Source organism: Physella acuta, unplaced genomic scaffold, assembly GCF_028476545.2.
Source record: "Physella acuta isolate Inbredline_101_S28 unplaced genomic scaffold, ASM2847654v3 ptg001145l, whole genome shotgun sequence".
Taxonomy (NCBI): Eukaryota; Metazoa; Mollusca; class Gastropoda; family Physidae; genus Physella; species Physella acuta.
Genome location: NW_026732662.1, coordinates 66,921 through 92,295, shown reverse-complemented (window position 1 = coordinate 92,295; position 25,375 = coordinate 66,921). Strand labels below are relative to the sequence as shown.

General features: G+C 37.4%; 1 protein-coding gene, 1 long non-coding RNA gene and 9 other non-coding genes across 11 annotated transcripts; 10 read left to right on the top strand and 1 right to left on the bottom strand.

Annotated features, from left to right (window-relative positions):
• The first annotated feature begins 282 nt into the window (after nucleotides 1-282).
• Nucleotides 283-354, top strand: Trnap-ugg (transfer RNA proline (anticodon UGG)). The gene has a single exon. It is a non-coding gene; the product is annotated as a tRNA-Pro (tRNA).
• Nucleotides 355-707: 353 nt separating this feature from the next.
• On the top strand, nucleotides 708-779 carry Trnap-agg (transfer RNA proline (anticodon AGG)). Its single transcript has one exon. It is a non-coding gene; the product is annotated as a tRNA-Pro (tRNA).
• A 685-nt stretch (nucleotides 780-1,464) lies between these two features.
• Trnam-cau (transfer RNA methionine (anticodon CAU)) lies at nucleotides 1,465-1,536 on the top strand. The gene has a single exon. It is a non-coding gene; the product is annotated as a tRNA-Met (tRNA).
• Nucleotides 1,537-2,348: 812 nt separating this feature from the next.
• On the top strand, nucleotides 2,349-2,420 carry Trnap-ugg (transfer RNA proline (anticodon UGG)). The gene has a single exon. It is a non-coding gene; the product is annotated as a tRNA-Pro (tRNA).
• Nucleotides 2,421-2,773: 353 nt separating this feature from the next.
• Trnap-agg (transfer RNA proline (anticodon AGG)) lies at nucleotides 2,774-2,845 on the top strand. The gene has a single exon. It is a non-coding gene; the product is annotated as a tRNA-Pro (tRNA).
• A 685-nt stretch (nucleotides 2,846-3,530) lies between these two features.
• On the top strand, nucleotides 3,531-3,602 carry Trnam-cau (transfer RNA methionine (anticodon CAU)). The gene has a single exon. It is a non-coding gene; the product is annotated as a tRNA-Met (tRNA).
• Nucleotides 3,603-4,724: 1,122 nt separating this feature from the next.
• Nucleotides 4,725-4,796, top strand: Trnap-ugg (transfer RNA proline (anticodon UGG)). Its single transcript has one exon. It is a non-coding gene; the product is annotated as a tRNA-Pro (tRNA).
• A 353-nt stretch (nucleotides 4,797-5,149) lies between these two features.
• Trnap-agg (transfer RNA proline (anticodon AGG)) lies at nucleotides 5,150-5,221 on the top strand. Its single transcript has one exon. It is a non-coding gene; the product is annotated as a tRNA-Pro (tRNA).
• A 685-nt stretch (nucleotides 5,222-5,906) lies between these two features.
• On the top strand, nucleotides 5,907-5,978 carry Trnam-cau (transfer RNA methionine (anticodon CAU)). Its single transcript has one exon. It is a non-coding gene; the product is annotated as a tRNA-Met (tRNA).
• Nucleotides 5,979-8,624: 2,646 nt separating this feature from the next.
• LOC131956291 (uncharacterized) lies at nucleotides 8,625-10,785 on the top strand. Its single transcript, XR_009388952.1, has 3 exons — nucleotides 8,625-8,742; nucleotides 10,125-10,225; nucleotides 10,684-10,785. It is a non-coding gene; the product is annotated as an uncharacterized LOC131956291 (long non-coding RNA).
• Nucleotides 10,786-14,575: 3,790 nt separating this feature from the next.
• Nucleotides 14,576-25,145, bottom strand: LOC131956295 (cilia- and flagella-associated protein 77). Its single transcript, XM_059320753.1, has 7 exons — nucleotides 24,919-25,145; nucleotides 22,556-22,649; nucleotides 20,860-20,954; nucleotides 20,002-20,171; nucleotides 17,502-17,580; nucleotides 15,697-15,828; nucleotides 14,576-14,920 (listed from the first exon to the last, which is right to left on the bottom strand). The coding sequence occupies exons 1-7, from the start codon at nucleotides 25,021-25,023 to the stop codon at nucleotides 14,717-14,719; spliced, it is 879 nt and encodes a 292-aa protein (XP_059176736.1). The 5' UTR covers nucleotides 25,024-25,145; the 3' UTR covers nucleotides 14,576-14,716.
• Nucleotides 25,146-25,375: the final 230 nt, after the last annotated feature.

The window sequence follows — 25,375 nt, the reverse complement described above, 5'->3', positions numbered from 1 at the left end:
TTTTAATTATGTAGATATACAAAGAAGACGTACACTAATACGTGTTTTAAATAAAGTGCATTTGCAGTGTCATCTCATTATACCTGTGTATTGATAAGTGACAGGTGAAAGCGACCCGTCAGCAAGTCATGAATATCGTTCATGCTTTAAGGTTCAATTAGTTTGGGTCTGAGAGGAATGTAAATGCAAGTTTTTAACGTCACGATTTAGCGAACGCGATTATTTTTTATCGCCAATTATTAACATCTTTCCTAATATAAGTAGATAAGGGAAAAATGTAACGGCTCGTTGGTCTAGGGGTATGATTCTCGCTTTGGGTGCGAGAGGTCCCGGGTTCAAATCCCGGACGAGCCCAAATATTTTTATTTCCACATTTTTTTAAATAACTACGCCTACAGAAGAAGGTTAAATAATCGAGAGTATTAGTGAGGGGGTAGGAGGAGATCTTCAGGTCGACCACTTTGCTTTAAACGCTTCAGGATCTCCTTGATTCCTTAGTCGATGCTAGTATTCTTGATATTTCGGCCCAGTTTGTAGCTCACCTCCTTTGGATCACAATTTAACCTTTCAATACATTTTACTGCGGTGAGGACACATTCGTACTGCAAAGAAAAAAAAATGAAATGTGATTTAGAACAAGTGTCAGCTCAAAAATAGATTTAGATAAAAAGATGTTATTACAAACATGATTTGAGAACGATAATAACGGCTCGTTGGTCTAGGGGTATGATTCTCGCTTAGGGTGCGAGAGGTCCCGGGTTCAAATCCCGGACGAGCCCAACTATTTTTATGTCTACATTTTTATAGTATTCAGATATCTATAGATAGATGTTGTTCATTGATCGAAAAAAAATTAAGGTGCGCGAAGGGCTGTAACGTCAGGCTCATTTACGTTGAAATGTGCTTGAGGAAAGCGGCAACAATTTAACAATAACAACTTCAATAAAGTGTTTTAACATTAAAGTCTGGAAACCAAGTTGACCTATTGAAATCATAGGGTGCGGTAAAATTTTGGCAGATATCCGCGCAATTTAGCCACACACCTGATCGTGATGCGGGTAAAATTCGAGAGATATCGTCACGTGACATGTCGTCTTCGCACACTTCTCGCAATTTACCGCCTCGACATTTCGCGTTTCGATTCTCGCATTTTACAAAGACCCATTAAATTCAGATGAATCAATTCTTACCACATGTAGGCCAACAATGATCTATTTGATAGCTAATACATTTACTTTCACTTCTGTTCATTCAAATTAATGTGTCTTGTTTTTCATGCTGGTCATAAATAACAACACACCATTCACTCAACCGCAGTAGACAACCAGAAATGAAGACAGAAAACAGTGTTTTAAAAGCAGGCCCAAAAGGAATCAACAAAAATAACAATGAATATAGCAGTCAAGTAGATCTTGAAGCATATACGAGGCACTATATATTCTTATTACTGAAACATAGATCACAAGCAGAGTGGCGCAGTGGAAGCGTGCTGGGCCCATAACCCAGAGGTCCGTGGATCGAAACCACGCTCTGCTAAGTTATTTTGTTTTCTTTGCTAAGTTATTTTGTTTTCTTTACGTTTGACGTCACTGAAGGTAAATGGTCAAGGTTACAAGCTAGGTCTTTTAAAACACAAACGGTATTGATACTAGAAAGTCGCAGCCACTTTTTCTTACACTGAGACTCTTAGGTCAGTCGTAAAATAAAAGTTAAATATTTTAATGTTTATGTCAGATTTCATCCAGTTTAGACTCACGCGAAACGTTCGGAATAAATCGATGTGGTAGATGTGATTGAAATTTTGCTCGCCAGTTCCGACCAAACACAGACGAAGCAAAAACAACACAGAAAGTTAAATAAAAGCTTGGAAAAAAACGTTTAAAATAACAAGATTGTATATACGCACAGATAAGAGAAACAGAAAATGATCCTCTTTGAATATCAATATAAGACTATAGCCTTATAATAGACCTACACCACTCTTTAGATTCCTTACTTAAAAAAGAGGTAGTCGAAATGTATTATGCATTGAATTTTCTATCTATCGAATTAAGAGTGACACGATGTTTTAATTATGTAGATATACAAAGAAGACGTACACTAATACGTGCTTTAAATAAAGTGCATTTGCAGTGTCATCTCATTATACCTGTGTATTGATAAGTGACAGGTGAAAGCGACCCGTCAGCAAGTCATGAATATTGTTCATGCTTTAAGGTTCAATTAGTTTGGGTCTGAGAGGAATGTAAATGCAAGTTTTTAACGTCACGATTTAGCGAACGCGATTATTTTTTATCGCCAATTATTAACATCTTTCCTAATATAAGTAGATAAGGGAAAAATGTAACGGCTCGTTGGTCTAGGGGTATGATTCTCGCTTTGGGTGCGAGAGGTCCCGGGTTCAAATCCCGGACGAGCCCAAATATTTTTATTTCCACATTTTTTAAAATAACTACGCCTACAGAAGAAGGTTAAATAATCGAGAGTATTAGTGAGGGGGTAGGAGGAGATCTTCAGGTCGACCACTTTGCTTTAAACGCTTCAGGATCTCCTTGATTCCTTAGTCGATGCTAGTATTCTTGATATTTCGGCCCAGTTTGTAGCTCACCTCCTTTTGATCACAATTTAACCTTTCAATACATTTTACTGCGGTGAGGACACATTCGTACTGCAAAGAAAAAAAAATGAAATGTGATTTAGAACAAGTGTCAGCTCAAAAATAGATTTAGATAAAAAGATGTTATTACAAACATGATTTGAGAACGATAATAACGGCTCGTTGGTCTAGGGGTATGATTCTCGCTTAGGGTGCGAGAGGTCCCGGGTTCAAATCCCGGACGAGCCCAACTATTTTTATGTCTACATTTTTATAGTATTCAGATATCTATAGATAGATGTTGTTCATTGATCGAAAAAAAATTAAGGTGCGCGAAGGGCTGTAACGTCAGGCTCATTTACGTTGAAATGTGCTTGAGGAAAGCGGCAACAATTTAACAATAACAACTTCAATAAAGTGTTTTAACATTAAAGTCTGGAAACCAAGTTGACCTATTGAAATCATAGGGTGCGGTAAAATTTTGGCAGATATCCGCGCAATTTAGCCACACACCTGATCGTGATGCGGGTAAAATTCGAGAGATATCGTCACGTGACATGTCGTCTTCGCACACTTCTCGCAATTTACCGCCTCGACATTTCGCGTTTCGATTCTCGCATTTTACAAAGACCCATTAAATTCAGATGAATCAATTCTTACCACATGTAGGCCAACAATGATCTATTTGATAGCTAATACATTTACTTTCACTTCTGTTCATTCAAATTAATGTGTCTTGTTTTTCATGCTGGTCATAAATAACAACACACCATTCACTCAACCGCAGTAGACAACCAGAAATGAAGACAGAAAACAGTGTTTTAAAAGCAGGCCCAAAAGGAATCAACAAAAATAACAATGAATATAGCAGTCAAGTAGATCTTGAAAAATATACGAGGCACTATATATTCTTATTACTGAAACATAGATCACAAGCAGAGTGGCGCAGTGGAAGCGTGCTGGGCCCATAACCCAGAGGTCCGTGGATCGAAACCACGCTCTGCTAAGTTATTTTGTTTTCTTTGCTAAGTTATTTTGTTTTCTTTACGTTTGACGTCACTAAAGGTAAATGGTCAAGGTTACAAGCTAGGTCTTTTAAAACACAAACGGTATTGGTACTAGAAAGTCGTAGCCACTTTTTCTTACACTGAGTTTTTCACTCTTAGGTCAGTCGTAAAATAAAAGTTAAATACTTTAATGTTTATGTCAGATTTCATCCAGTTTAGACTCACGCGAAACGTTCGGAATAAATCGATGCGGTAGAAGTGATTGAAATTTCGCTCGCCAGTTCCGACCAAACACAGACGAAGCAAAAACAACACAGAAAGTTAAATAAAAGCTTGGAAAAAAAAGTTTAAAATAACAAGATTGTATATACGCACAGATAAGAGAAACAGAAAATGATCATCTTTGAATATCAATATAAGACTATCTATATATATATTTCTCCTCTTCGAGCCGTTAGAAAACAAGCTGCAAACGCTCTCCCTACCTCCCCCACCCCTACATGGTTTTAGTGAGCTGTGTTCACTCTAAATGTTTACATGCAGAGCCAACGATTTTAAACGTAGGGGGGGGGGGGGGGGTTATGGTCCTTAACGAGCTACTTATAGTGTTTTAAAGAAATATTTTCAGTGTCAGCGTTGGTACTGTCGAATTTACAAATTATGAATTATTGAAAATTAGAAACAACTAAATAGCGGCGTATGTTATGCCGCGGGCCGGCTCGTAGCCTTATAATAGACCTACACCACTCTTTAGATTCCTTACTTAAAAAAGAGGTAGGCCTAGTCGAAATGTATTATGCATTGAATTTTCTATCTATCGAATTAAGAGTGACACGATGTTTTAATTATGTAGATATACAAAGAAGACGTACACTAATACGTGTTTTAAATAAAGTGCATTTGCAGTGTCATCTCATTATACCTGTGTATTGATAAGTGACAGGTGAAAGCGACCCGTCAGCAAGTCATGAATATCGTTCATGCTTTAAGGTTCAATTAGTTTGGGTCTGAGAGGAATGTAAATGCAAGTTTTTAACGTCACGATTTAGCGAACGCGATTATTTTTTATCGCCAATTATTAACATCTTTCCTAATATAAGTAGATAAGGGAAAAATGTAACGGCTCGTTGGTCTAGGGGTATGATTCTCGCTTTGGGTGCGAGAGGTCCCGGGTTCAAATCCCGGACGAGCCCAAATATTTTTATTTCCACATTTTTTTAAATAACTACGCCTACAGAAGAAGGTTACATAATCGAGAGTATTAGTGAGGGGGTAGGAGGAGATCTTCAGGTCGACCACTTTGCTTTAAACGCTTCAGGATCTCCTTGATTCCTTAGTCGATGCTAGTATTCTTGATATTTCGGCCCAGTTTGTAGCTCACCTCCTTTGGATCACAATTTAACCTTTCAATACATTTTACTGCGGTGAGGACACATTCGTACTGCAAAGAAAAAAAAATGAAATGTGATTTAGAACAAGTGTCAGCTCAAAAATAGATTTAGATAAAAAGATGTTATTACAAACATGATTTGAGAACGATAATAACGGCACGTTGGTCTAGGGGTATGATTCTCGCTTAGGGTGCGAGAGGTCCCGGGTTCAAATCCCGGACGAGCCCAACTATTTTTATGTCTACATTTTTATAGTATTCAGATATCTATAGATAGATGTTGTTCATTGATCGAAAAAAAATTAAGGTGCGCGAAGGGCTGTAACGTCAGGCTCATTTACGTTGAAATGTGCTTGAGGAAAGCGGCAACAATTTAACAATAACAACTTCAATAAAGTGTTTTAACATTAAAGTCTGGAAACCAAGTTGACCTATTGAAATCATAGGGTGCGGTAAAATTTTGGCAGATATCCGTGCAATTTAGCCACACACCTGATCGTGATGCGGGTAAAATTCGAGAGATATCGTCACGTGACATGTCGTCTTCGCACACTTCTCGCAATTTACCGCCTCGACATTTCGCGTTTCGATTCTCGCATTTTACAAAGACCCATTAAATTCAGATGAATCAATTCTTACCACATGTAGGCCAACAATGATCTATTTGATAGCTAATACATTTACTTTCACTTCTGTTCATTCAAATTAATGTGTCTTGTTTTTCATGCTGGTCATAAATAACAACACACCATTCACTCAACCGCAGTAGACATCCAGAAATGAAGACAGAAAACAGTGTTTTAAAAGCAGGCCCAAAAGGAATCAACAAAAATAACAATGAATATAGCAGTCAAGTAGATCTTGAAGCATATACGAGGCACTATATATTCTTATTACTGAAACATAGATCACAAGCAGAGTGGCGCAGTGGAAGCGTGCTGGGCCCATAACCCAGAGGTCCGTGGATCGAAACCACGCTCTGCTAAGTTATTTTGTTTTCTTTGCTAAGTTATTTTGTTTTCTTTACGTTTGACGTCACTGAAGGTAAATGGTCAAGGTTACAAGCTAGGTCTTTTAAAACACAAACGGTATTGATATTAGAAAGTCGTAGCCACTTTTTCTTACATTGGCCATGACTGTCTAGTATTATTAGAATTTGCTTTTAAAGAACCAAACGTGTAATATGAGAGTTGTTTATAATATTTCGGTTTTTTAACTTTTACATTTTACCTTTAAGTAACCGCTAACTGAAAGTTAAAAAAAAAAGACATATTAGCAGAGCGTGTTTTCGATCCACGGATCCACTGCGCCACTTTGGACAGATCACTTATAAAAATATGTGTCACTCTTTATTTTTCATGAGCCTATTTAATTCCCAGCAGTAGTGAAAATATTTCTCAATTGAATTTAAATATCAATTATTCTTAAGTGCAAGGCCTATTATGTTTAATTAATCATCATGCAACATTTGCATTACACTTGTTAATAATTTCACCTGTAGTGACGCGAAATGATTAAGTGATGTTGTGGAGTGATCATCTGATAGGCAAATCGTGCAAGTGACGTCATCTTTGGTCACTAAACATGTGTGTGAAATTCAGCAGTTCTGTTGACAATAGTTACAGCACCTATTCTGTTGTACGCAAGAGTCTTTTTCTGCTTTAAAAAAAACGTTGTGTTTATTTTTAATATGCCGCTGACAGGATTGTGGTTGTGTTTCGTGGTCTCTTTAGATCTGATGACGATCAGAGCTTCTGCGGTTACAGGTGAGATTTTACAATGTTGAAACATTTGTGATCAATGATTGTTCAGCAGCTGTTTCATCTGTAGATAAAGTTTTTTTTACTGTATTCTCTGTTAAACGTATCACATTTGTAATATACATATCTAGAAGACAAAACTAGCCACAAGTACAATTTTTTTCTACTTGGGGGATGCAGTAGGACGTACCCCCCCCTTCTGCACCCCCACACACCGGAAAGAGGCCTGATACCAACTGTGCACGGAACCATCCGTGTGTGATGTCAAAGTTCTCGTTTAGAACCTTACCATGTGGCAAATGAAGTAGAGTTCACCTGTTTCTGTGACCTGTGCATATGAAGTTAAAATGTGGTCAGCACTATGCCCACCCATCATTATTTCACTAACATGAGTTAGGTACTCATCAGAACTGAGTAGACTCAGGGACGTTATACTGACTTGAACCCGGATTCAACAACCGTATAATGACTTAGATCCCTTAGAGTTTACTTGTATTACTAATATTTTAACTGCTTTCCTAGAAATCCCTTCGAGCAACGCTCTAGATTTCATGTCAATTATAAGCGGAGTCTACATGGGCGATTCCATTACTGTTGTGGGTGGGGACTACCAGCAGATCCACGGACGGTACTTGATGGTGCCAGTAGACATCCCAGCTCTACACCAAGTCAGTGAATTATTTTTACACTTTATTTTAATAATTGTTGCAAATCTGAATGAAAACTAGGCGCATTGATAACATTTTAGTATAATCTAAGCCCTTAAAATAAGACCAAAATCAAAGCTATTTTTCAGTTAAATTAATACTTATTATTTATAATTACTTATATCACATATCAACCCTTCATTTCATGAATTAATTTTGTGAAAGCTTTTTGAGAAAAAACAAAAACATCTCACAAGGTTGGCTGTGGTGTGTAGAGAGCATAAATAATGAGGAAATTGAATTATTTTATTAAATAATGTTCATTTTGCAAAATAACAGTTTGTAGCAGTTTTGCTACAGTATGCAACGGTCAGTAAAAATTTGTTAAAATAGAAAACAATTATTATTCATTTATCGTTTCTTCACCTCACTAGAGTATGACGCTATTGTACTTATATTTAAATGATATTTTCTTCTTCTTATTAGAGCATGACGCTATTGTACTTATATTTAAATGATTATTTCTTCTTCCCATTAGAGCATGACGCTATTGTTTGAAGAAAAAGTCAGAGATATCTTTTTCCCACCACTAGTTTTGCCCCTTTCTGAAGAAGGACATGACGTCATAAGAATGGACGCGTTTTTGATAGTGTCTGGCATGAATTTTACAGGGTGAGTTGGTATTAAAATATTATCTAGCTGTTCATTTTCTTTAAATATCATAGAAATATATGTAACATTTCCACTATTTCTTTCGGACTTTTTCCTAGAAGTTGGGGGGGGGGGGGGGGGGGAAGAGGGTAAAGAGTGCGGACTAAACTTTGCGGTGTCGAGGATAGTGATTAAAATATATATTTTCTATATATGCCCCCCCCCCCCCTTCTCCTTAAGAGATGCATGAAAGAGACATTGAATATTCCCTATTAACATATTTACATTTTTATGCATTTAATTTTTTTTATGTTTTTATATTTTTATAAAAATAAAAATGTAATTACATTAGAAGTGATTTGATTTCCAATGAATTTTTTTTTTTTTTAAAACTATATTAAATTTTTGTTGTGAATATACACGTTAGCTCCTTAAAAATTTTTCTAGCGATTTACTTAGTACAGTTTAATTAGAATTAGTCGCATGACATCTAAAGGTGCCATATGTGAGGCCTACAATATGATAAAGTCGTTTATTTTCTTACCGTTGTAGGAACTTGACCACAGACGTGACCAGTGCTGCCAGACTGACCACAGCTGACCTGGTGCCAGTCCCTGAGTGTCGGTCTGTGTTCCAGAAAGTTTCTAGAACTGTCTATAGAGGTCTATGGGCGGACTGTGATGGTGATGAGGTAATGATATTGGTGGTGTGATGAGGTAATGATAGTGGTCGTGTGATGAGGTAATAATACTAGTGGTGTGATGAGGTAATGATACTGGTGGTGTGATGAGGTAATGATACTGGTGGTGTGATGACGTAATGATACTGGTGGTGTGATGAGGTAATGATACTGGTGGTGTGATGAGTTAATGATACTGGTGGTGTGATGAGGTAATGATTGTGGTGGTGTGATGAGGTAATGATACTGGTGGTGTGATGACGTAATGATACTGGTCGTGTGATGAGATAATGATACTGGTGGTGTGATGAGGTAATGATACTGGTGGTGTGATGAGGTAATGATACTGTTGGTGTGATGAGGTAATGATACTGGTGGTGTGATGAGGTAATGATTGTGGTGGTGTGATGAGGTAATGATACTGGTGGTGTGATGAGGTAATGATACTGGTGGTGTGATGAGGTAATGATACTCGTGGTGTGATGAGGTAATGATACTCGTGGTGTGATGAGGTAATGATATTGGTGGTGTGATGAAGTAATGATTGTGGTGGTGTGATGAGGTAATGATACTGGTGGTGTGATGAGGTAATAATACTGGTGGTGTGATGAGGTAATGATACTGGTGGTGTGATGAGGTAATGATACTTGTGGTGTAATGAGGTAATGATACTGGTGGTGTGATGAGGTAATGATTGTGGTGGTGTGATGAGGTAATGATACTGGTGGTGTGATGAGGTAATGATACTCGTGGTGTGATGAGGTAATGATATTGGTGGTGTGATAAGGTAATGATTGTGGTGGTGTGATGAGGTAATGATACTTGTGGCGTGATGAGGTAATGATATTGGTGGTGTGATGAGGTAATGATTGTTGTGGTGTGATGAGGTAATGATACTTGTGGCGTGATGAGGTAATGATATTGGTGGTGTGATGAGGTAATGATTGTGGTGGTGTGATGAGGTAATGATACTGGTGGTGTGATGAGGTAATGATACTGGTGGTGTGGTGAGGTAATGATACTGGTGTTGTGATGAGGTAATGATACTGGTGGTGTGTTGAGGTAATGCTACTCCTTATGTGATGAGGTAATGATACTGATGTTGATATGAGGTAAAGATTCAATTAGGTAATGATACTGGTGGTGTGTTGAGGTAATGCTACTCCTTATGTGATGAGGTAATGATACTGATGTTGATATGAGGTAAAGATTCAATTAGGTAATGATACTGGTTGTGTGATGAGGTAATGCTACTCCTTATGTGATGAGGTAATGATACTGATGTTGATATGAGGTAAAGATTCAATTAGGTAATGATACTGGTCGTGTGATGAGGTAATGATACTGGTCGTGTGGTGAGGTAATGATGTCCTATGTACCTATGTTGTACTCAGACCCCTCCCAAGTACCCCACAACATGGACGTGTGCAGGATCATCATCGACGGAGATTGACACCTACCCCTTGCCGTTCATTTTCTACAGAACAGGTTTGAGGTAAGATTTCAGTTCAAGCGATACATACAGCTTTGCTTTCTTTGTTTTGTTTTGGTTTACAAGGTTCGTCAAATTCGTCATCCAAAACAACATTAATACTTGACATCACGCAAAATTTCTCACTGTATACATATATATATATATATATATATATATATATATATATATATATATATATATATATATATATATATATATATATATATATATTGTAAGGGTGACAGTCTGAGTTGCCACACAGAAGTGTCACCGTGTCTAGTAACGTCACTGCTTATTGTTTTGAAAATAATGCGAGTTTGTATTTCAGAGTAATCGCGTTATCTTACGTTCATAAATTAACTTCAACTTTTTAACAATTGTTTCATCATAATGTTAAAAATGTAGCGTCTAATCTATTAATTGATTCTTGACGAGCTTTATGAAATGAAATTATAACATATTGATATCATACTCACCAGGTTACCACCATACCTGTCATCTAGTTCAGGTAACTACATCCCTCCATGTCCTTATGTAGACGACATCAGCTTCTCCCTTTATTGGTAAAGATAAGATTAACACCAAGTTCTTAATATTCTTAATCTATCGAGGCGCTAAATAAAGTTTTATCACATAATTGAGTTGTGTTTGAATTTTTGTTTGTATTTACATTAAGTGAATGATCTATTTCTCCTAATGAAATATCTTTATGTTTTGCTACCAAAGCTTTAAAAAACATAAAACGAATATAATGTATTTCCTAATTAATAATGCATTTTTCACAAATTTTATCATATATTAAAAAAAAATTGTTATATTTTCTACTCATTTTAGTAATGATGCAATTTTAAAATTTTAAAATTTATATAGTTACAGTTTTGCCTCCCGACAGTCCGTTATCCTTTAAGTTTCATAACTGACAATATACGTTTTTTCTTCTTATTGATTTGTAGTAGTCCATGACTTTTATTCTTCCTTTCACATAGTCCACGCCACTTAATCCATGTTACAAGTTAATGCATGCATAAAACATGACACACTGCATTCAATTTAACACATTTACACATGCGTAATACAATTTATACATGATGAAAAGTTAACATTTAGGGTTTACATATACAGGACGAAACAAAGTACAGTTGTGTATAGGGTCCTGGGTAGAGTTCGACGTACTTCTGATCCAGCTTAGAGATACATGTGATCTCTCGTTCTTGACCGATGCCTTTTAGAGTAGCCCATGTGATGTAATGGTTCTCTGCTGGTGTGACGGCTCTTCAGAAGTGTTTTCATGCTATCGAAGTGAGGGTGGGTTGCGGGGACAGTGGTCACACTGATATACCTTAATGTCTGCATGTACTCATGGTGTCTGTCTATTGCTCTTTGGTCTACTGGATCACGGCATGTATAGCAGTGTTTGTTGATTTCATGGAGGTTTAGTAACTCTTTGTCATAGTAGCTGCGTTTGCAAAATGTACAATCGTAATTTGGAATGAGTTCCGTTTGTGTCTTTGGTTTGAGGTTATTTTATTTTTCTGACCCGAATCGTAATGTATCTGAATCATCTCCACCTTCGGAGAGATCAACTTCAGCTTTGTTAGGGCCACTTGATAGTTTTGTTGCCTGATTTCCCTGGGCGGGGGTGTGGGAGGGGGTGAGGGAGGGGAGAGGTTGTTCCGAGATTTCTTTGTTTCTGATGGCTTGTATTGGTTTAGTATTAATGTCTAACATTGTTGCTGTCTTAACTGAAACATTATTTCGGTTAATTGTAAAATAATTCTTTAAGTTAACAATGAATTAGAGTTCTTAAAAAATGGATCATTGTAAAGTGTAATCCATATTTGAAGTTGTAAGCTAATAATGTTTTTAAAAGTCTGTTTTAGTTTAGAATATTTTTTTTTTCGATTCATACACAGAATAGATTAGTTTGCAAAATTAAGTCTAAGTCGAGCTTTAAAATTAGATTCTGCAATTGTGTATGCTATTACTTTTCCTAAAAAAAAAATTATAAATGTAATATTAAAACGTACATCAATTCCCCATTTTCTCTTCGGTTTATTTTTCTTATTCCATTATGAGCTAAGCTCATTGCTCTCATTCCCAAATTATCTTCTTCCTGTCGTTATCAGCTTCTACTTAAAAATATCTATTTTAATTTGATAATGCCAATATAAATAGTGGCTTAATTAGCCATTTCTCTCTTTATAAGTTAAATTGGAAGATAGGCTACATTGTTTAATTACATTTGTTATAATTTTAATAATATTTAAAATATTATATAGATGACAGAGCTCGATTTTTATTTCACAAAATGAAATGAAATTATAATTTTAAGAGCCATAGACTATTTAGTTTTGTACAATAATTATATTAATACTTAAATAGTATATTTTCTTATAATATACTTTGACCTTTTTAAATTTATTTTATAATTATTGAAATTTATTTTTAGTTACATAAAAGTTTCGGAAAATAGTTATGGGTTGTATCCCTTGATTTAAAAAAAATTAAACTAATTTTAAAAAGGATAATTTTAATTCAATTTTTAATAAAACAAAATATGTATACAATTCTTGCAATAATGCACTAAAAAGGAGAAAGTACTTGATTTTCTTTAAATTTATTATAATACACAACTATTTAAATAACAGTGTCCCACCCCCCCCCCCCCCCCCCCCCCACGGCGAGCTGGAATTCTACGACCGTTAGACTGTTCAGTCGGGCTTAATCTACGAGGTGGATCATCCTTGTGTCTAAAAGGTTTATGGGACATGCTCGACGCTGATAATTTATAATTTGACCGCTACTCCTCTCGGCACTCAAACACGTTAACCCCCACCCTGGGTTTAAAACGTGCGTTCTTTCAGGAATCCATTCGGGGGGGGGGGGGGGGGGGCGCGGAAATCCCCCCACCCACCACTTAACGAAATATAATTTATTAAGAAAAAAATTATACTTGTACAAGTTTCCGCCCCCTGAAAATTTAGCCCGCCTTCTCCAAAGTTTTAATCCAACGGTATTATTAACAAACTAAAGATAAACATCGTTACTATTAAGTCTGCAGTGATTAAAGCTAATAAAATCACATGTACGTGTGTGAGGCATATATTTAGATTAAATAGGCCGACACACACACACACACACACACACACATATATATATATATATATATATATATATGTATATATATATATATGTATATATATATATATATATATATATATATATATATATATATATATATATAAATACTGGAGCCCTAAGCCGCTATTACCAATTTACGTATATGTAATAGTCCTGATCAGTAATTATGGCATCATTAATTATGTACCACGTAATTTTTTTTAGTAAATACCATTAATCATTATCTACTGTAATACTTTTCCACATTAAACAGCTAGTGTTGTTATTTTAATTCGTATCACATTAATATCACATTTCAATTGAAACTTTGCCCGGTAGAGAGTGACTCAGACCATCCTACTTGTTGAACTCTATTCCGTGGTTGATTGTTGCTCAACATAATACGACACGATTTACAATACATCTATTGATAGAGATCTGTTTTGTAAGAGATCATATCTATAGGCTCGATGTGCATTCTTGTATTTTAGTGTATGTAGCATTGTCAAATAAAGTTATGATGTGGAGGCGATGTAGATTGTAAGTATTATACTACTGTGCTATTGTGCATACATTGTTAGAGATCCTTAAAAAGGACAACACATTTTAGCTATTTGATTATGGCTATTATCTGGGAAGTTTTTCAGTGATGTTTAAAAACAAACTACCCTTTCAAACCTTACGGTGTATAAGGTAGGTGAAGTAAAGTTCACCTGTTTCTGTGACCTCGGTATATGGATTGGTGGTGTCGTCAGCACTATGACCAGCCGCCTTTACTTTCTCCACATAAGTCAGGTACCCATTTTAGCTGAGCAAACTCAGGGGTGTCGTACTGACTTGAGCCCGGGATCCGAACTCTAACTTTTATTAGCAGGCGAACTCTCTACAATTCGACCATATCCCATTCATTCATCTTTTATGAAACTGCATAAAAAACCGGTTTTAATATAAAGATCACATCATATTAAGCGAATTTTACCTATTGAAGTATGTTTAGAAAGCTATCGAAAAGAACTGTATATGCTCACTACTGGTACAAGTAATAAATAAACAGGCAGATTTGATCAGTCTTACGTGTTAGCATGAGCTTGTTCTACCGCTAGACCACTGCGTCCCTAATAACTGAATAATAGGGCTGTTAAGTAGGTCACCAACCAGTTCTATGGCTCATGCAACTTACTAGCCCTATTATATGTCATTTATTCATGCAAATAATGAAGTAAATAAAAACTATAATTTGTGTTGTTTTTTCTTTATTAGTGAGTTTATGAGTACAGTGCCACACGTTGTAGCTTGTATGGCCAGTTACTCTATTCTCTTCCTAGCTAACATTTTCAAATTCATTTTCATCGATTCGAGTCTCGTTCACGCTCTGCTGGTCAGCGACTGACGTCACTTGAACGAGTCCAGGGGCACGATACGCTTGACCGGTCCGAAGTTGGTCTGGGTGTAGGGCTCAGGGGCGTGGTCGTGGATGGTGGATTGGGTGACGCCCTGCCCGGACTGACCCAGGCACCCCACGCGGTTGTAGCCGTGGGCGTTCCAGGCATCCTCCCGTTCTTTCTCCGACCTGAAGGTCGACAGGTGTGGTTTCGCCTGGAGGTTTAGAGGGGGGGGGGGGGGTGATGGGCTCAATTATTTATAAATTTAATAAAAAACTTTAAAAAGTAAAATCGAAATTTATTATAGATATTAATTTAAACAAATAAACCAAACATCTTAATTGTATTTAAGAAAAAAGTTAGAAATTGTAGAAAAATCATAACAAGTGTAATATATACTGAATAAGATACAATAACTATATACACCTAGTAGATAGTAACAAAATGACGAATGACTGTAGAAGCATAATATTGAGGTAGAATCAAAATAATGAAGAACACATGATGTTATAGCATTTAAAAGAACATGTTAAAACACTCAAGGTCCAAAAAAAACCCAAGTACTTATAAAAATGCAAGCCAAAAAGACAACACAACGGAATCATTATGTTATAAAAAGCAAAAAAAGAAAAAAAAAGAAATCACAATAGAAAGTTTATTAAAAAAACAACGAGTTTAGTAAGTCTAAAAAATCGATTTTCGTGGGACGAAAAAGATGAGTTTAGTAGGAATGAATAAAGAAGAGAATCGTGAGATGAAAAAGATGAGTTTAGTAGGAATAAATAAAGAAGAGAATCGTGGTATGAAAATGATGAGTTTAGTAGGAATAAATAAAGAAGAGAATCGTGGGACGAAAAAGATGAGTTTAGTAGGAATAAATAAAGAAGAGAATAGTGAGATGAAAAAGATGAGTTTAGTAGGAATAAATACAGAAGAGAATCGTGGGATGAAAATGATGAGTTGTGCGACAGGCCCAACAAGATGACTCACGTCTATAAACTTGGGTAGCCGCCATGGAACTTCTTCCACCTCAACAGGCGCCATCTTGACTCTCAGCTGACTGGCTCTGGTCTCCATCCACCTCGACCACTTCTCGTCAAACGATTTCTTAGACTTGGCCATCTGTGGGATAAATGGGATAGATGTATGGGATAGGATATTGGTGTAACGATTTCTTAGACTTGGCCATCTGGGGATAAATGGGATACATGTTTGGGATAGGTTATTGGTGTAACGATTTCTTAGACTTGGCCATCTGGGGGATAAATGGGATAGATGTTTGGGATAGGATATTGGTGTAACTTGGCAATCTGGGGATAAATTGGGATAGATGTATGGGATAGGATATTGGTGTAACTTGGCCATCTGGGGGATAAATGTAATAGATGTATGGGATAGGATATTGATGTAACTTGGCCATCTGGGGGATAAATTAGATAGATGTATGGGATAGGATATTGGTGTAACTTGGCCATCTGGGGATAAATGTGATAGATGTATGGGATAGGATAAATTGTAACTTGGCCATCTGGGGGATAAATGTGATAGATGTATGGGCTAGGATATTGTGTAACTTGGCCATCTGGGGATAAATGTGATAGATGTATGGGATAGGATATTGGTGTAACTTGGCCATCTGGGGGATAAATGTGATAGATGTATGGGATAGGATATTGGTGTAACTTGGCAATCTGGGGATAAATGTGATAGATGTATGGGATAGGATATTGTGTAACTTGGCCATCTGGGGGATAAATGTGATAGATGTATGGGATAGGATATTGTGTAACTTGGCCATCTGGGGATAAATTGGGATAGATGTATGGGATAGGATATTGGTGTAACTTGGCCATCTGGGGGATAAATGTGATAGATGTATGGGATAGGATATTGGTGTAACTTGGCCATCTGGGGATAAATTGGGATAGATGTATGGGATAGGATATTGGTGTAACGATTTCTTAGACTTGGCCATCTGGGGATAAATGGGATAGATGTATGGGATAGGATATTGGTGTAACTTGGCCATCTGGGGGATAAATGGGGATACACATTTGAGATAGTATATTGGTGTAACTTGGCCGTCTGGGGGATAAATGGGGATACACATTTGGGATAGGATATTGGTGTAATTTGATAATCTGAGGGATAATAGTTGATACAAATATGGGATAGGATAGGATAAAGCTAATTTAAATGATTTTATTAATAATTAAATTGTATTTTAATAGTTAACTTTAGTAATTGTTTTATAATTAATTATATTTTAATGATTTAATAGTTTAATTCATCCTCTAGATTTAGTTACCTTCATAGATTTCTTAGTTTTTTTTTTCATTAATTTTTCAATGTTAAATTTAAGCTTTAGCAGCTTACTTCAACCCTTGGGGTTACTTAAGTTCATAAATTTCTTAGTTTTCTTGTGGGGGGTGGGGGGAGATTTTCTTACCTTAAATTTGAGCCTTAATAGTTTACTTCAGTCTTTAGTTATTTACGTTCATAGTTTTCTTAAATTTTATAGTTACTTACCTTCATAATGTTTATACAATGTTTAGTTACTTTCAGTGTTATTAAACTTAAGAGTTAATTACCTTCAAATGTTTATTAAACTTAAGAGTTACTTACCTTCTAATGTTTATTAAACTTAGGAGTTACTTACCTTCAAATGTTTATTAAACTTAGGAGTTACTTACCTTCAAATGTTTATTAAACTTAGGAGTTACTTACCTTCAAATGTTTATTAAACTTAGAAGTTACTTACCTTCAAATGTTTATTAAACTTAAAAGTTACTTACCTTCATAGCTTTCTTGGATGACAGGAGCCAATCACTCTGGAACTTGTGTATCAGGACATCTGAAAACGGCGGATCTTTTCTAAAAAAAACAAAAAGAGAAAATATTTTGTTAGCAGAACCTTTCGATTTAAATAAATGTCATTAAAATTACCATAGTCAAATTTAGCGGTTTCCTATTTGCAAGACAAGCTTCAATAATGATCAGAGTTTCTTCCAGGCAAAGCCCCCCCCCCCCCCCGAATAAAGTCTACCGCCCCCCTCCCCCGAAAATTTCAAGTGCGCCCCCACCCCCCGGAGAAAAATGTCTGGAAGAAACACTGATAATGATACGATAAATAATGGGAAGGTGAGAAGGTTTTGATTTAAAATGTATTCTCTTCCAGTTTTAAAATCTTTGCTTTACAATACCAATACAGTTTTAAGTGATAATCTAGCTTTCATCTGACAAAGCTCCTTTTTTTTTGGTATGAAACAATTTCTAATTTGACAGCCTGTCTGTGAGTTTCTTTCACGTATACTGCCATCACGGCCAAAAGGTTTTACTCAATAGCCAGACAGGCTGGAACAGGTTATGACACGCGCATTTCGCTCGCCCATGTTACCCTCCGCCGGTCCTTGTTTCCAGGCAGCCTAGCTGTGCTACCTCCCTGAGAGGGGTCAAAGGTTGACCAAATATCTCTGACTAGGGTGACTAAAATAGACTTAATTTTACTTATGCAGGGCTCTTGGTTTTTTTTCTCGCTAACTCAACACAAGACTTCCAAAACATGTTGTGATTATAGACACATCTTTCCAATCTAAAGTGGCTCGTTGGTCTAGGGGCATGGTTCTCGCGATAGGTCCCAGGTTCAAATCCCGGACGAGCCCTATCTATTTCAATCTGTTGAATCTTTTTTTTTTCATTTATTTGTGAGCGATTTTTATAGCTTTGAATAAAGTTAAGATTTAAGATTTTAACTAGAAAAATTAAAATATTGCAGAAGAAAAAAGCTGGGGATGATCCGATGACTTGGTATTCAGGAATGTGGTAAAGTATTGTATAAAGTTCGTACGTCATTTTGATAGTGTCTAGACGTGTTAATTTAATAGCATCCGGGCGAAGGCGGGGGTGTGGTCTGCGTCATTTGACGCCCGATCATATGACGTCACGCCTCCGGGAAAACTATTCTTGAATATTATTTTTTTAAATGTTCAGCTCTAAAATTATTATTCTTACGGCCGTTCTGTAGGCCCTACGTAGAATTAACCAAAACGAAATGAAATTTACGCCAGTATAATAAATTGGGGCGTTTCTTCGCGTTATTTGGATGCCATCAAGAACGATCGGCATGGGAAAGAAAATGTTGCTAAACAATTGTGTAATAATAAAATTATGTTAAAAAAAAAAAAAAAAAAAAAAAAAAAAAAACTAGTTAGATTTCCTAGAAGATAAGTGACCACTGACCAAAAGAACTGTCCGGACTATGCCGATATCTCCCGTATTTTAAAAAGACATTAATGTTGGTTTCTTACTATAAGTAGTAGATATTGTAAACAAAAAATCCATAAGGCTACAGACTGCGTTTTTTTTTTATCAGTTTTGTCCTTTAGTTTAATCAGGCCCAGTAGACAACTGACTGGGGGATTCATCTTGTGACCGGAAGATTCATCTTGTGACCGGAAGATTCATCTTGTGACCGGAAGATTCATCATCTGACCGGAAGATTCATCATCTGACCGGAAGATTCATCATCTGACCGGAAGATTCATCATCTGACCGGAAGATTCATCATCTAACCGGAAGATTCATTGACTCAACGGAAGATTCTTTAACTGACCGGAAGATTCATCATCTAACCGGAAGATTCATCATCTGACCGGAAGATTCATCATCTGACCGGAAGATTCATCATCTGACCGGAAGATTCATTATCTGACCGGAAGATTCATCATCTGACCGGAAGATTCATTGACTCAACGGAAGATTCTTTAACTGACCGGAAGATTCATCATCTGACCGGAAGATTCATCATCTGACCGGAAGATTCATCATCTGACCGGAAGATTCATCATCTGACCGGAAGATTCATTATCTGACCGGAAGATTCATCATCTGACCGGAAGATTCATTGACTCAACGGAAGATTCTTTAACTGACCGGAAGATTCATCATCTGACCGGAAGATTCATCATCTGACCGGAAGATTCATCATCTGACCGGAAGATTCATCATCTGACCGGAAGATTCATTATCTGACCGGAAGATTCATCATCTGACCGGAAGATTCATCATCTGACCGGAAGATTCATTGACTCAACGGAAGATTCTTCAACTTACCGGAAGATTCATCAACTGATCGGAATTTTATCACACGACCGGAAGATTTATCAACAGACCGGAGATTTTTTAACTGACCAGAATTTGTCCAAGACAGGAAGATTCATGAACTGACTGGAAGATTCATCATCGGACCGGAATTAGTCACCTGATCGGAAGATTCAACTTCTGACGATTACTTACACGTTTGGGCGACCAAATACTGTGTCCGGTGGAAATTTTTTTGGGGGTGGACGTTCCATTTTTTTCGCCAACCTAACGCCGTCCAGTATAGCAGGCGCTAACATTCGAAAATGTTTTTTTTTAAAGTCTCTGAACTCTTGAGATGTTACAACTCCAGAAGTTATCGCCCCCTGTTTATAAAAAAAAATACACTCAATTTAATTATAGCCTATGAGCATAATCATATTTAAATTGTGTGTTAAATAATCTTATAACTGAAGTATTTTAAGAATATTTTAAAAGTTTTTATTATGATAATGATAATGACATTTTTTTCGTCTAATTTTAAGGTATGTCTATTTTAATTTGTGTTTTTATGTTGTTTGATAGGTAAGTATTATTGTCACTGAATGAAATTTTTTTAGTATTACACATATCCAATATTTTACCTACGGTCAAACAGCTGTCATAGACTTACCTTAATACACACACCTGTCATAGACTTACCTCACTACACACAGCTGTCATAGACTTACCTTTTTACACACACTTGTCATAGACTTACCTTATTACACGCACCTTTCATAGACTTACCTTATTACACACAGCTGTCAAAGACTTATCTTATTGCACACCTGTCATAGACTTATCTTATTACACACACCTGTCATATACTTACCTTATTAGAAATTTTGTAATAAACTTATTACATTCCCAGAAATGTAATAGACTTATCCTAATTTAAACATCAGCCTCCAACGTATCTGTTATTCCCCAATCTGTGATTGACTTACACATTTAATCACACAGCCGTCATCGACTTTTTTCACACATCTGTTACCAACATATCCATTATTCACACACTTGTAACACACTTACCCTGTTCATTTGTAGGTAATCGTTAACTTTCGGTTCATCCTTAACACCTGTTACTTCTGCCTTGGTGGGTAAACAGCCGCTCCAACCAGTCATGGCTGTTTGGTAGAAAGGGTTTAGGTTAGTGTGAAGCTTGGGTCATGGTTTGAGTTAAGGTTAAAGGCTAAGTTTAGTGAATCGCTGTTTGGTAGAAAGGGTTTAGGTTAGTGTGAAGCTTGGGTCATGGTTTGAGTTAAAGGCTAAGTTTAGTGAATCGCTGTTTGGTAGAAAGGGTTTAGATTAGTGTGAAGCTTGGGTCATGGTTTGAGTTTAGGTTAAAGGCTAAGTTTAGTGAATCGCTGTTTGGTAGAAAGGGTTTAGGTTAGTGTGAAGCTTGGGTCATGGTTTGAGTTAAGGTTAAAGGCTAAGTTTAGTGAATCGCTGTTTGGTAGAAAGGGTTTAGGTTAGTGTGAAGCTTGGGTCATGGTTTGAGTTAAGGTTAAAGGCTAAGTTTAGTGAATCGCTGTTTGGTAGAAAGGGTTTAGGTTAGTGTGAAGCTTGGGTCATGGTTTGAGTTAAGGTTAAAGGCTAAGTTTAGTGAATCGCTGTTTGGTAGAAAGGGTTTAGGTTAGTGTGAAGCTTGGGTCATGGTTTGAGTTAAAGGCTAAGTTTAGTGAATCGCTGTTTGGTAGAAAGGGTTTAGGTTAGTGTGAAGCGTGGGTCATGGTTTTAGTTTAGGTTAAAGGCTAAGTTTAGGGAATAGCTGTTTTGTAGAAAGGGTTTAGGTTAGTATGAAGATTGGGTCATGGTTAGAGTTTAGGTTAAAGGCTAAGTTTAGGGAATGGCTGTTTGGTAGAAAGGGTTTAGGTTAGTGTGAAGCTTGGGTCATGGTTTGAGTTTAGGTTAAAGGCTAAGTTTAGGGAATGGCTGTTTGGTAGAAAGGGTTTAGGTCAGTGTGAAGCTTGGGTCATGGTTTGAGTTAAAGGCTAAGTTTAGAGAATCGCTGTTTGGTAGAAAGGGTTTAGGTTTAGGTTAGTGTGAAGCTTGGGTCATGGTTTGAGTTTAGGTTAAAGGCTAAGTTTAGTGAATCGCTGTTTGGTAGAAAGGGTTTAGGTTAGTGTGAAGCTTGGGTCATGGTTTGAGTTTAGGTTAAAGGCTAAGTTTAGTAAATCGCTGTTTGGTAGAAAGGGTTTAGGTTAGTGTGAAGCTTGGGTCATGGTTTGAGTTTAGGTTAAAGGCTAAGTTTAGGGAATGGCTGCTTTGAAGAAATGGTTTAGGTTAGTGTGAAGCTTGGGTCATGGTTTGAGTTTAGGTTGAAGGTTAAGTTCAGTGAATCGCTGTTTGGTAGAAAGGGTTTAGGTTAGTGTTGAATTTGTGGTTTTGGTTAGGGTAAAGATTGTTATGGTCTTGGGTATCTGTTAGTACGTGCTATGCTTATGGCTGTCAGAGGAAGTGAAGGGTTATGTTGTTAATATCAAGTAAGGTGTTTAATAAAACAATTAGATTTATTACATAATTATTTTTCCTGACGTGAACTAAGTTACACATTGTGAAAATATAGTTAATTCCCCTCCCCCCTATCTCTTTACCAAGCTATCAAGTGAAGACAAGTATAAGCAAAGGCGTCACTACGTCGGGTGTCACCTGGTGCGGTGTACCCCCCCTCCCCCCTCAGTTCCCTTCATGTGACGCCACTGACTAATATCACGTGACCACTCACCGTGTGCGGCGGTCCATGGACTGGTCATAGTCACCCCGTGTGTGATGTTCTTCGGAACTCTCCGGCCACGAAGTTTGGGTTTACCGATTTTGTCCTGAGATTATAGAACAAGAAAACTTAGGCGAATCAACACAAGAAGAAACATTCTCAATGTGTAATGGGGTTGGAAGCAGGCGTCGTAACTTAAAGCAATGTCAACAGAAATGTGATATTTTAACGTACACGCGAGGCGAATCTATGCCTTCGTGGAGTGGTAGGTTCGAACCCGTTTGGTTTCAACTGTCCTGTCTTTACTCGGACTGTATTCTGTACCTGTGTCCAGTGTTTCTTCCAGACTTTATTCTCCGGGAGGGGGGGGGGCACTTCAAATTTTCGGGGGGGGGGGGGTCGGACTAAAATTTTCGGGGGGTAGAGGGCGGACACTGTTAAAAGTATATATTTTCTATATAAATTTCCATTCCGTTTGGGAACGGTGGACTTTCTTCGAAGGGGGGGGGGGTGATCTCCCCCCCCCCCCCCCATAAGAGATGCCTGGAAGAAGCTCTGCCTGTGTCTATTCTTGGTGTTGAAATATCACTTTCTGTTTACATAGCTATTTCAACATTCGCAGTACAGTTTCTCGTCTATCCTGCGCATCGTTCTAAAGACATACATTTTATGCCTGTTCCTATATAGATTCCATTTTCCTGTAGTTTTTGTTGAAATTCTGTACGATGTACGTTGCCCCAACGAACCCAACAAGGGTTAAGGTTAAGGGATAAATAACAATAATGATTGTTGACCGTCATATCTTCTTCTTCTTCAGGTTTAAGGATCGTGTTCGCAATCAGCGTTTGTGATATTGTTTTGGTGTTATCCTTAGGAATAGTGATCGGTGGTGGATAAATTTAGCTTTGATGTGAGAACTGCGACAGCCATAAGATTATCTACAGCAAACATGTCTAGCACATCGCAATCCTGGTCTATGATTGGATAACCTTTTCTAATTAAGTTAAACATTCACCCCCCCCCCTCACCACTGAAACTAATGATGCATGGTAGATTAATATATGTCCAGGCATCTATTCGAGGGTGTTGAGGGGGGGGGGGGGGGGGTGGGGGGCTCAGCCCCACCAATCCCCGCCCCCTTGAATGAAATGGAATTTAAATAGAAAACACACTTTTACAAAAATTTAGCCTGCGACCTCCCCCCCCCCCTAAATTATCACACCCCCCTGGAGAAAAAAGTCAGAAAGAAACACTGCAGTGATAGGGTTAAGATGCTGGTTATGGTTGAGGCTATGATAAAGCTATAGTCATAGCCAATGGTAGCGATAGTTTAGGCTAGCGGCTGCACCAAAAATATCTTTGACACGCTCAACCAGTTACCTTATATGTTGAGATAGGCTTCTTATCGAATCAGCATCAATACTCCGATAATAATGGTCGGACCCTAACTTTTAGGCTAACCCTTTATTTAACATAATCGTCAAACATCATGAGAATCCTATTACACACGAGTCCATTAAAAGGAAAGTTGGTACGGCTAATCTACATGAACTACAAACTATCTGAAGCTGGTCTATTGATATAGAGCGTGGGTACGGCTAATCTATAAGAACTACAAGCTGACCTTCAGCAGAAGCTGGTCTGTTGATATAGAGCGTAGATACGGATAATCTACAAGAACTACAATTGTTCGATAAAGAGGAGGGTACGGCTAATCTACAATAACTTCAAACTGATCTTCAGTAGAAGCGTGTTGCTCTCATTATAAACAAGGGTACGGCTAATCTACAAGGACTACAAACTGACCTTCAGCAGAAGCTTATTGTTCGATATAAACGAGGGTACGGCTAATCTACAAGATTAAAAAACTGACCTTCAGCAGAAGCTTATTGTTCAATATAAACGAGGGTACGGCTTATCTATAAGGACTACAAACTGACCTTCAGCAGAAGCTTATTGTTCGATAAAGAGGAGGGTACGGCTAATCTACAATAACTTCAAACTGACCTTCAGTAGACGCGTATTGCTCTCAGTATAAACGAGGGTACGGCTAATCTACACGATTAACAAACTGACCTTCAGTAGACGCGTATTGCTCTCAATATAAACGAGGGTACGGCTAATCTAAACGATTAACAAACTGCCTTCAGCAGAAGCTCATTGGTCTATAGATATAGAGCGTGAATACGGCACACAATATAAATTAGGGTACGGCTAATCTACAAGAACTACAAACTGACCTTCAGCAGAAGCTTATTGTTCGATATAAACGAGGGTACGGCTAATCTACAAGATCAAAAACTGACCTTCAGTAGACGCGTATTGGTCTCAATATAAACGAGGGTACGGCTAATCTACACGATTAACAACCTGACCTTCAGCAGAAGCTCATTGGTCAGCATCTCGACCCTCTTCCTGCCCAGGAATCCTGTGGTGGTCAAGTTGAAGGGGTCGCACTCAAGCTCCCACGGGTGCGGCATTGTTGACTGGTGTGTACGGGACTGGGAAGTTGCTCAGTGAGAGAGATACTCCACGGGAGCCGTAGGATAGTTCCTGGAGACAATGTCTTCACCCGTGTTTTGCCGTGTACATCGGTGTACACTAATGCATTGATCTTATCGGTGCAGTTTGGTGTACGTGTAGTTAATCTGCGGGAATATCCGTTTTGTATAAAAAGGAATTGAAATCAGCAGACGCTGATAAGAATAAAATTTATATTTAGAACACATACTGGTAACTAATTATATTATTTGTTAATACTAGATCTAGATCTAGACAAGAATTTAAAACTGTATGTATCCTTCGTATTAATTGGTACTCACAATGTAAGTT